Genomic DNA, 12,804 nt, shown 5'->3' with positions numbered 1-12,804 from the left:
AGCCATATTGTGTCATAAGAATCATAAATGTAATATTAAACACCTCCTTTTAGATCTAGATGGTAAAAAATGTACTTATGTAATTGGTAGAGAACATTTAGGTTGACTGAACTTTGAAAGAGTTAATGAATGCTAAGCTCGTTATGTCCTATCTGAAATTAGCAAAGAATTTTAGCTCAATCAAAAGGCCTCCTTGGCAGACCAGGCATGATTTGGCAGAAAGTGTCTTCACCTTTGAGCTTATTAGCACTGAGGCATGAAGAGAACTGGACTTTATGCAATGAAGATAATGTACCCGTTGCTATGGCCACATCTCCCCTGCAGCTAATCCAGATCACACACTTCTCACCTCTTACCCCAACAGCCCTGAAAGACATAAGTGTGAAAACTGCAAGTCATACAAAGCCAAGTGCTAATAACACTTTCCCATGGAAGCTTCTGGACACATGCAGGGGTTATGTATACAGGTGTCCACTGCAAACCAAAGCTTTTTTTATTATTATTAAATATTAAAATATTTATTTATTGGATTAATGGTCAAAAAATCTCCCTAAGGTGTAGTATGTACACAATGAACTTCTTCACAGAAGCTGCAGCTATCCCTGACATTTATTTTCTAAGAAAACATATGAATAGGATGTAGGTCTTAAAGGATTACAGTTATTCGCAGTAGATAAAAGCAGATTATTCTGCTGCCACCTCTGCGTATTAATATAGATAAACATAAAATGTATAAAACCCTTCATCCAAAAATATTGTTATAGCTGGTGAGGTCTATGATTTTATCTACAATATATCCGTTGTTTGACTAAAGACCCTACATTGTATCCATGTGTTAATATTCATCATTTGATAGGCCAAGGTAAATTAATAATCTTGTTCATGAATGCTGGTCAAACACACACAAAGCAGATCATTATCACAGAAACAAATCAAACATGCAAATGCAAGCTACCACCAAAAATCTTAATGGTTATGGTCGATTACCTTAATTAATCATTACAGACTACATGACTTATTGCTTTCATGTCTCATGGGTTTTAAAATTGCTTAAAAAGTTCCAGCTACAAAACTCAATTTTACTCACATTGTACCAAAAATTAAAGGTTATTTGTAGAGTTTTGAATCTTTGGGTCACAAATTCCACTTAAGAAACAAGTACCTTAAATTTCATACCGAAAGTATCTCCAAGGACTTCTCCTGGGAGGCAAAAAATCTACGTCATCATCCTCTTCATCATCATAATCGTCGTCATCATCATCATCATGCCTCAGGAGCTGTAAAGTGGCTTCCATCTCCATAGTTCTGTCACAGCACGTTCCTCGGGACTCCCCTATGGTAAGATAGTCAGGACCACATATAGGGTTACCACCTCATCCAAATAAAACCTAACACACAGGTTCTGAGGTTAATCACCTGCCTAAAATTAGCAACAGGCCTTGTATAATACACAATTAGAGAAATGTTGTAGTGTGCAGGCAGCATGCCAGATCTCCATCATTTAGGTAGTACTAGAGGGTTGCCTGTAAACCTTTGTGTTTATGGAGGAATTTCTCTCAGCAGCAGCTTATTGTATGAAATACATTGTGTTTTGGTTGGAGAGGGTTGGGTTGATGTAATATTACTCCATAACATAACTTGCCTCAAGGGAGGGTGGAGGCAACTGAACTATCACCCAGTGTGAGAATAATGTGTTCTTAATACTTCTAGACATTGTCAGCATTATTCAGTATAAGTAGTAGTCAATCTTGTTCTGCTGTGATTCAAGTGAGTGCTGATCAACCAGGTTACTATGGGTTACTGCAGTTCTGCAAAAGAACCGTTCATTAAATAGGTCCATAGGTCTCGGCTGGTTTTGCTCAGTCATATGCCTACTAGCAGATGTTTACCTTATTGTTAAATAGTAATAAAGGGTAAAGAGAAACGTGTGTTTGTGTGGGTGAACAAAAATACACCTATACATTGAAGTTTTTTTTTTTTTTGCATATCTTTTTTTCTGTTATCTACATGTTTTTTTTCCTATTTTACCTACAAGAAAGACATGTCATTGTTCCGCCATAACTGGTTTGACAAGAAATTGTACCTGGAATTTCACTTTAATACCAGGATATGGATGTCTATTTTAAAGATACTGTGCTTTTCAAATCTCATTGAATTGAGATGGAAATAACTATCACTTTTTAAAAATAGGTTTCTTTACCCTGGTGGGTTTTTCTCCTTTGTCAACCCCACCTCGGTGCACCTGGCACATAAAATCTTTTTGTATCTATCTTTATTCCTCTCTAAGATTTCGCTTTACTTCATCATTGCAGTTACCTTGCAAATGCAACTTTCCCTATTCCCCACGGAAGAGTGCAACACTGTCCTAAGGTGTCCCAATTTTTTTTCTATATAATCTTTCCTTCTTTGCTAAAGGGAAGTAACAGTCGGTATGCCTGTTCAGTGTGAGCAGAGCAATGATGGTTTGCCAAATCTAGCAACTGACAGCCAACCGGGATCAAATACCATGTTACATGCTTTCTTTTGGGAAGACACATTGTTTCATTAGCTCAGCTTCATAGTTAAAATGGGTCCATACATGCATGTGTAAAGGCATTTTAATGCTGTATTTAATGTTTTGGACTGCCAAGACAGATGAACGAATGAGAGCTGTACACACAGCACTGTTGTGTTCTTTGGAGAGGGGAGGGAGGAGAACAAGCTAGCGGCACCCCGCTGTGCTCTTCTCTCTTGACTTGTATTGCAACTGTTCATGGATCTGTCAGGACTTTGGGTAACCTCTGTACACATCTGTGAGATTCTTGCTTAGCCATTCATATTGGGCAAGAATCATTTCACACGTGAATAATTAAAAAAGAGATACTCCCCTGTCCTTTTAGCTGGGTCAGAAAAAGGTATTGCTGTGCAAAACTTCTGTTTTTGATAAAGTTTTTGGGTTGTTTCACTGCTCTGCAAATGCCTGACAAAGCCTAGCATTTATTGTACATGCATTAGACATTTTATGTCATATGTTTTATTAAAACAACCCATTAAATATATGGATGGACTTTAAATAAAGTACAGTTATGTCCCTCCTTTTCCTCCTTCAAATGTATATTTATTAAAATCCCAACAGCCACAGCTCCTATCTTTGTTTGCATCCAATGGTACCTTTGCATTTGAGGTTCATAGAACAGAATAATTCTGAGTCTATCTGTGAAAGTCTATGGAGCTTTACCAGCTGTCCCAACAAGGACCCATTAAACCAACACTGCTAAATAATGCAATTGACAGACTGAGATCATATAGTTTTTTTTCTTACTCATAGTTACACTTTAACTGCAGCAGAGAAAAAAAAAGTTACCTGCTCTGACAGCTAGGACTGTGCTGAATGAAAAAATTGTATATCTCAGGAATGATTGAGCAAATATACAAATTCTCAGGCAGCTAATATAGCTTTGTCATGTATTTCTTGTTACCACGTACAAGCATTTCTCATCATTCCATACAGAACTATGGCATTACATAAGAATGTTGCACTGTCCAGTGCAATGATGTACTGCACAGGAACCATTGCACCATAATGACTAAGGAAGTTACCCAATTCTGAGTTACATGGCAAAATATGTTTTTTTTTTTCTCTTTTTTGCCATTTATGGAATTTAAAGAGCATGTAGACTTTAGTCTACAAGTCAAAGCCTTTTCAACTGATGAGGGATGATTGTTTTGAGATACTTTAACCCACCTAGGGTTAGGCACCCATATAGGGGTGGGATGTAAACTCATGAATTTTATATACATAGACAATTTATAAATGAACCAAGTAAGAAAAACTTTTCTTATATTATTATATCTGTTGTACTAGCACTATTGTATGCAATCAAAACCATCATGAGAAGGATCTGTAGGGTGTTCCTATTGAACGCCAGTACACCAGTCTGTCAAATCCATAACCGCAATACCTTTACTTCCAGCGTTATCACTCCACCCCCATTCCCTGCAGCAGTCCTATTGCTTACCAAGGGAAACTGTGGCTTGGGATGGACAGTACAGAATTCTGCCAACCTCAGATATTAGTTTATTATATACTATAATTCAGCATGAGAAAGGTATAGAAACAGTATGGAAACCATTAGAGACCTCCCCAGAAAAAGTTTATATTAGAATGCCTTAAAATTAGCATGCAATTTGTTTTTGACTGGTACCTTAATCAGTATGTTCTTGGAGAAAATGGAGCAGTTTTGGGAGCAAAATTTGCCTCTAGGCTAGCTAATTGATGTATAAATATGTATAAGGAAACAGATGAATTTAGAAGGTAGTACTATTTAAGAGGTTTATTGGGGGCACAGTAAACAAATTTTACAATAATGATTATGATATAAAACTGACAAAAATATGTGGGTATTCATTTTCTAAATTAATAGATAATTCTGAAAATTTAGACTAAGTTACATTTATTACAAATATTTTAAACCTACAGATAGGAATCCATATATACCTGTGTCTATATGTCACCATCCATACTTGGCAGTTCTGGAGAACAAGGTACCCAATATAAGCAGTAAAGTATTTAAAAATATGATAGACTAAACCCCCTCCCCAAATCAAGCTCCATATATTGTATGAGAAGGATGTGGAAGAGGTGGAGCATGCTGTGATAATAAATGAAAAAAAAATAGAAATAAAGGTTTTTAAACTGAATTTCAATTTCAAATGCCTAAAATTACTGTAACACATATAAGACAGAATTATGATGTAAAGAAATAGTATGTGCTTTTTTGGAATACAGTATATGTATAGGTGATACACTGCAGTTGGGTATTTGTCCACAAGATGGCGAGGTTTTATGGGGAGGATATTTGATATGCAGAGAGATGATGGCACCAGGAGTTAAATGGAAGATTTTTTTGATGCAAGGAATGTTTTACCTACATCCTCTTGTGAAAGCCTGTGAGATATGTGAAGGAGTAGGTAACATCACATCCTGAGTAATGACAAATGACAATAAAATTACATATAGCTACTTTTATGTTCTGTACTTTTTTACATGCAGTGTGGTCACTGTAATATATTCAGTGTGAGATTAACTTGCTAAAGGAGGTCTCCAGGGCTCCATCTTCCAGGATTGACTCTCTAGTGAGCTACCAACGCTTATCAATGTGGCCCATAGGAACAGGACCCTGGGGGAATTAATGGAAAAGGCCTCCGATGACCCACTAGCTTCCATACCCCTGGATCTTCAGAAGAGTCTAATGTTTCCACTATTCATAACAGATTTCAAGGCCTTGGCTGGAAGGTTGGAACTGACATGCCACAATGCCATTCAAAATCTGCAGTCAGAAACTGCAACCTTTTTGGCATGGATCCCCACCATTGGCTGAACTAAATCCCTGGAAGATGCCTAACTTTCTCAACAGCAAGTTCACAGATATTGAATTGTACAAAGGGCCAGTGAACCACAGATCTCACTGTTCTTGTGATGTACTATGCTGTATATATTTCTACATCACCAAAGTAAAAAAAATCTTACAAAGAGCCTGGCAACAGATTGAAGATATAGCGTCCTTCTTTATCCCCTATTCAGCAGATGTCCCTGGGTTACTTGAGAGGCTTCATATTGACCTTTCTTAGACTGTCCATGGTGTTCTCTGTTTTATTTGCCTGCAACAACAAAATTCTACCTTACCTTATATTCTGGAGCATTTTATATCTACAAGGTCACTGTGACTATTCTGTTTTTTGTTGCAAATTTGTATTTGCAGAGCCAACTGGACAATGATGACCTTCAACCTCTATGCTGTTTCAGACCCCCACTTCAAGCTGAGAACATTTTCAATCCTGGTTATCAGAACGTTTGTATTGTGGCCCCAGATAACAGTACATAAGCTACTACGGCATTGGACTGGATGGGTGGTCCGGCCCTATCTGCTTACATTATCATCAGACACTTTTTGTAGCCCCCTTGTTTTATTCCTAACAAGATAAGTGTATCCTCCTTGTATAAATGTGTATGTGTATATTATTCTAGTGACATCACAGTTCCTCTTCAGTTTTGTTTGTCTAGCTGGAGGGATGAACTTTTAGATAACTGCTGTGTTATTTCAGCTCATACTCGCTCTCTATAACACTGAGGAACAATTTTTGACAGGTATGCTGATTCTGAAAGTGCAGTTAGTTTTCTTCTACCACGTCAGGTTTTTTCTCCACTGCCTATGTTATTGAGTTTCCTGTAGCGTGGATTAGTGTAGGCTATTCATTTACACGAAAGACCGTGTGGTCAGAGGTTGTGCGGTGCTCTACGTAGTGAATAAGCAAAATGTATTTTTTACTTTCACACGTATTTCCTTTCTTTCAGATCATGCCTGGCTCTGCTGTTTCTCATTGTAAGTGCCTAAACAACCCTGATTCATTTTGTTATATCTGTGGCAGTTTCACCATTCCCAGTCAAAGGGCGAACATCAGCACATTTGTACGGCAAACCTATTTGCCATATTTCAAAGTTAAACTTGGTGATCAAGATAAGTCTTGGGCCCCTCATAAGGTGTGCAAACAGTGTGTTCAGGGTTTATGGAAGTGGACAAAGGGAACACGTGATAAGATGCATTTTGGTATACCTATGGTTTGGCGAGAGCCAGGAGATCATTGCAGTGACTGTTACTTTTGTATAGTGAAAATTTCAGGATACAACAAGAAAAATAAATAGAGAGAAGGTTATTTTCACCAAAGGTGGTAACCCAAGAGCTTTTAGAAAGAATAGTTTCCCATGTGCCCAGCCTGATGGTTATAATGAGAAAGTGAGTTTTTAGGAATAGAGAAAAGACAGGCTTTTTTAGGGCACGGAGTGTTTTTCATAAAACAATAAACTTTATTTCAATCGAAAATATTCTAAAACTAGAGAGAGATGACTTATGCTAGTGCCTAGTGCTAACATAGGAAAACTAAACTAGGTAACAGGTAAAAGTACGATGCAAGTAGTTTTGGTCCTGTTCAGAGAGCAATAGTTTTGTTTCCCACCCCACGCGTTTCACCTGATAAGGCTTCCTCAGGGGTTTGTTGGGGAGACCTTTTGAGTTGTAGGTAATACGAGAGGTCAGTTATCAAATAATTATAACAGTATATTGGTCTTAGAGTAATCAGATTGATGCTAATAACGCTTACTTGGTAGTATTACTGAAATCTTTTATGTGGAGGCCAGTTATTCTCATACTACTTGTGAAGTGATTTAGTTATAAAAGCCATAGTGCTTAAAAAAGCAACTAGGGATGAGAAGGGGGAGGGAAAGGGGATGAACAGCAGAAATTTTATTGTATAATGTAGGTTTTAAAATGATAGCAAAATTCTTTTGGTAGTTTATGTTGTGGGATATTTAACAATATAATAAGGGCTAGTCCTATGGTTAGGAATTAAACATCCTTTGTAAGGCTCTTAAAGGGCGTTTGGGTGATGATTCCTAGGTGTTAGGAGAAAATAGATATTTTTGTATTGTTATGCTACTCATGGTACATTAGTTATGATAGTGGTAGAGTTGCCCAATATTAGTATAAGTAATATTTAAAACAAATATACAAAATAACTAATATTATAATAAAATAGTAGATGGCACTAAATTTACATGATAGGAATATATATAATATAATGAGGAATACTAGAGTGAGTTACGATATATTGTAGTGAACTTAGGATAAACAATGTAACAATACCTTAGTGGGTAGTTTTTACTGAATAGTTAGGTCATAACGTTAACATATACCGGTAGAAGCTTTGGTATCTAAGGAAAAGAAGGTTTATTTTCATATTATAGTTGTTGTAAATAGAAATTGAATAGTAATTGTTGAGTATCCATCATAGAAGTTATCGGTGATAAGTTCTACCTGGTAGTGGTTTCTAGTGGATAGTGGATAATTAACTGAACATCAAAAAGGATCATACAAATAACATATTAAAAGATAGCAGCAAAATGTAAACCAAACAGTATAATCCCATATGGTGAGAAAGTAAAAGATGAATGTCCACTATACACAAAACATTAACAAAAAATAAAAATAAACAGGTAGGGCGTAAACAGGACAATAAGGAGGAGGGGGGGTGAGGGGGGTCACCAGGGGTCACCAAAATGATGATTAAAAAAGAGCTTACATAGTCAAATCAACACTTTAAACCTGTAAATGGGCATAATAGGCATCCCTCGATTCCCAGACCTGTTCAAACTTCGCAACATTATTTCTGAGGAGAGTGGTAAGATATTCCATCAAACGGACCTCCTGGACACGAGCATGTAAGTCTTCCTAAGAAAGGGGCTGTGTGGATTTCCACTTGGCCGGGATTAAAGTACGGACCGCTACCAAAATATGTGTGATAAGCTTAGATGTGGGTTTGGGGGGCCCGTGAAAGGCAATCCCAGTAGATAGTGTGGGTCAAGGGAGAACCATTGCTGGGTCACTTCTGTGATTAGCTTCTTAACCCTGTCCCAATAGCTATAAATAGTGGGACAAAACCAAAAAATGTGCACCAGGGTCCCACACTGGGATCTACATCTCCAGCAAAGAGGATCTGCAGCTGGGAACAGCTATATAATATTTAACCAGGTCTGGGGCCCCAAGCCCTCCCAATTCCTGGGGTGTACAGACCACTGATCTGGATAATCTGTGTCGCTTGTATGCCCAAATAAAATTCAGAAAACCAGCCTGCAACTTTTTCAAAGTAAAAATCGGGACCGGACTGGGAGAGTTTCAAATAAATATAGAAGCTTGGGCAAGAGCAATGCGTCTTAAAAGCGTCAGTGAGTGCCCTTTCCATTTATTTAAATAATTGTATATCTCCTGAAACAGTGGGGGGAAATTATTAGCGTACAGTTGGTTATAGGAAGCTGTGATCTTAGTTCCCAAGTAAATCAGAGAATGTTCCCGCCACATGAAGGAATAACTATCCTGTAATGCTGAGAGTGCAAGGGTGGTATATGTGGAGGCATGGCTTCTGAGGAATTGACCTTATAACCCGAAACAATGCTAAAAGCATTTAGTTCGGTCCACAAGTTTGGGAGAGTAGTAAGGGGCTGTGTAAGTGTGAGAAGGACATCATCTGCATATTGTGAGATTTTATAGGGGGATCCTTTTACTGGAACACCCTGAATATTGGGATAAGAGCGTACTCTCTCCGCCACTGGTTCAATACTGAGGGCGAAGCGCAAGGGGGACAGGGGGCATCCCTGTTGTGTCCCATTTTTGATGGAAAACATTGTAGAGGAGGCATGAGGCAATTTGACAGAGGCTGAGGGGCAACTGTAAAGGGTGAATTGCTCCCACAAAGGGGCCTGGGAACCCTATTTTAGTAAGCGTAGAAAACATGAAAGGCCAGCTGAGACAGTCAAACGCCTTCTCCGCGTCCAAGCTCAAGACAAGTAAAGGAGTTTTGTGTTTGTTGAGGATATCAATAATAATAATATTGTCACTGTCATGACAGTAAGGGATGAAGCCTGTTTGGTCCCTGTGTACAAGGAACAGTAAAAATTTAGAGAGCCGGTTTGCTAAAATCTTAGAGTACATTTTAAGATCCAAGTTCAGTAACGCAATGGGTCTGTAGTTAGTACAATCTGTCCGGTCCTCACCCGGCTTGGGGATAACAGTAATATGGGAGCATGATATGGAAGGGGGGATGGGTTTACTATAGAGAAAATCATTAAATATTTCCACTAGATGGGGAAGTAAATTCGGCAAGAAGGTTTTGTAATATAAATACGGCAAACCATTTGGGCCATGAGCTTTACGTGAAGGGAGATGAAAAAAAACCTTGGAGATTTCCTCTTCAGTAATGCGGCTATTAAGGTGCTCCAGATGTTCTGTCTTCAAAAAGGGGAGATTCAATTGAGCTAAATAGGCGTCTATGGTGGCTTGTAAAGCTGAGCCCATGGAGCTCTGCACCTGGTGCACCGTGTGATATAGTTGGGTGTAGTATTGTTCAAACCGGGGAGCTATTTGGGACGGGTCATACCTTAATACACCTTCTCATCTTTAATGGCCATAGGGGAGGAACTAGATTGTGTATCTCTGTTTCAGTGCCAGACGTGTATGTGCTTTTTTGCCTTTGTGGTAATAAAGCTGTCTAGTAGGCTGCATCATCCTTCCTCAGCTCCAGGGCCCTCAATTTTGAGCGGAGCGAAGTCACCTCCTGTAGGAGGCCCAGTGACGGTCTATCAGAGAGCTTCTCCTCCGCAACTCGTAGTTCCTGTACTGTTAAGACGCGCTGCAGGTTGGAGTCCCTTTAAAGGCGGGAGCTCAAGGTCACACACTGGCCCCTAACGACCGCCTTGTGGGCCTCCCAGACAGTGGATGTGTGCGCCACTGAACACTTGTTCTCGGTAAAAAAGTTTTGTATTCCAGCAGTAAGGAACAGTTTGGTGTCCATGTTTTTAAGAGGAAAATCATTCATCTGCCAGTGACATACTCCAGTCTTTTGAGGACATATTTGACATCAAAAATGCTGCTGGGAGCTGGTTTGCTGCCCAAGCAAAGGATTTATTTGAACGATCCAGAAAAGCTGCATCTACGCTGTACCAAGTGCATCAGTCTCGGGGGGGATATATTGAATAAATGTGGTATTTCATAACTCTGACTCTCTTTCTGGGCAAAGTCAGTAACTTCTCAGCACCAGCTCATAGATGACAACAATGATGAAGAGTTTGAAATTGAAGAGGACTCTGTTCGTAAGGGATTTGATCAGCATGAATTGAGTGATTTGGCCCGTGATTTGGGATGGCGTCAGAACTCCTAGCATCAAGCCTGCATGAGAAAAACGTACTTGAAAAATGAATGAAGGTATCGTACTTTTGAACCAGAGAAATTGCATTTCTGCAGTACTTTAGTTCTGACCGTGGCTTTGTGTATTGCCATACCTGGTTTGATTGAGAAATTGGGAATTCCAATCTATACCTCAACTGAAAGACTATTCATCGATAGCTCAATGTGGAGCTTAAAGTGTGTCCTCCTTCACAATGGCAATATATTTGGGTCAGTCCCAATTGGCCATTTATTTTCTCTTTGTGAAGAATATGCAGACATAAAGAGAGTGATTTAGTTGTTGCAATATCAACACAATTGGGTCATCTGTGTTAACCTTAAAGTGGTATGCTTCCTTCTTGGTCAGTAACGTGGATACACCATGTATCCCTGTTATCTGTGCATGTGGGACAGCAGAGCAAGTGAGAGGCATTGGCTGAAAAGGTATTGGCCCCCGAGATCTGCCCTAAAACCAGGTGATCCAAACATTCTACATGAGCCTCTTGTTGATAGAAAGAATATTATATTCCCACCTCTGCATATGAAACTGGATCTGATGAAGCAGTTTGGTAAAGCTTTGCCAACTGAAGGAGAATGTTTCAAGTACTTCATTTTGGCATTTCCTAGCCTGTCATTTGAAAATGTAAAGGCCGGTGTGTTTGATGGTCCACAGATTGGGCAGCTCATCAAACATGAAAATTTCGACAGGACAATGTCAGAAGTTGAAAAGAATGCTTGGTTATCATTCAAAGCCTTTGTCATGGACTTTCTAGGAAACACACGAGCCCGTAACTACACAGAAATTGCCCAGAAACTCTTAAAGACCTACAGAATGCTTGGTTGCAATATGAGCATCAAGGTGCATTTTCTGCATAGCCATCTTTCTAACTTCCTGGAAAACCTTGGTGCAGTCAGTGATGAGCAAAGTGAAAGATTCCACCAAGATTTGAAGGTTATGGAAGTATCAGGGTAGATGGGATGTAGATATGATGGCTGACTATTATTGGAGCATCCAGCAGGATTGTCCTAACACTGAACACTTCAGGAAAAGTTAATTTAAACAAACAGTACATTCAAATTATTTCATTATTTTTTTCATTGTATGTAAAATTTGTATGTTTTTTGACAAAAATGGAGGGTACCCTGTATTGTAAAAATTGGATGTAATAGCAAAAAACTGGAGTCATTTCTGGATTTACCACCCCAAAATTAGTAAAAAAAAAAAAAAAAATAATAACATATCATATCAGTCAAACTACCCTCTTTCCATAGTGCATCATGCCTTCATTTACATGATCTACAAGAAAAAGTGAACTGTCAAGCTACTTTTTTTTCAATGGTCCAGTGAAGATGCTCACACGGCCACTGTTGTGAACAGAGGACACATTTCTTGAAACATTTAAGGCTCTCTAAACCAATCAAAAATGAACAGAAAGAGTATAGAGTACAGATTTGACTGTTTTGAGGGGTGTGGGGTTTCCTAGACTCACAGATGTTGCAATAATATCGGAAAAAAGACTAAAAACTTAAAGAAAAAAAAAAAAAAGGTGTGTATGTATATATATATATATATATATATATATATATATATATATACATATACACACACACACACACACACACATATACATATACACACACACACACACACGGCTGGGGTTCTGGAATCTAGACCGTAGAGCTCCAGATTTACTATTACACAATAGACACCATATCCTAACTTATTCCCTGGTAATAGAATGCAAGTGCAAAATACAGCATGATTTTACAAAGGCAACGAAGAACAAGAACTGACAACTTTCACTGTACTGACAATCCTGTAGCCGGGCTACTAAGGGTTACTTTACTGAAAGTAAGAAAATGTAGTACGACATAAGGTCAGACTAGACCTTGTATTAGTAAAATCTGACAATATAAACAACACTGCTATTGTTCATAGCTTAAATAGCTAGACCAGTTCTGGAGCCAGAATTGGTTAACGTTTGGTACACTGCACATGAGTGGACCTGCAATGAAAGCATGCATTATGTGAGAGAAACATGAGCATTTTAAA

The 12,804-nt window shown here is 38.6% G+C and overlaps 1 protein-coding gene across 2 annotated transcripts in view; it reads right to left on the bottom strand.

The window, feature by feature from the left end:
- The window catches only part of GGT1 (gamma-glutamyltransferase 1), a 70,882-nt gene extending 69,414 nt beyond the window's left edge, over positions 1 to 1,468 (bottom strand). Inside the window, exon 1 of one of the 2 annotated variants that reach the window (XM_072415570.1) lies at positions 1,177 to 1,468. In XM_072415570.1, the coding sequence (XP_072271671.1) occupies positions 1,177 to 1,301 (125 nt within the window). In that variant the 5' untranslated portion in view covers positions 1,302 to 1,468. Of the gene's footprint in view, positions 1 to 1,162 lie in introns of both variants that reach the window. The other variant, XM_072415572.1, reaches the window with a different exon arrangement.
- Between the last annotated feature and the right edge of the window lie 11,336 nt (positions 1,469 to 12,804).

The sequence above is a fragment of the Pyxicephalus adspersus genome, chromosome 6 (assembly GCF_032062135.1).
Source record: "Pyxicephalus adspersus chromosome 6, UCB_Pads_2.0, whole genome shotgun sequence".
In the NCBI taxonomy this organism is placed as follows: Eukaryota; Metazoa; Chordata; class Amphibia; order Anura; family Pyxicephalidae; genus Pyxicephalus; species Pyxicephalus adspersus.
The sequence above is the reverse complement of the archived record's forward strand: the minus strand, read 5'-3'. Positions and strand labels throughout refer to the sequence as shown.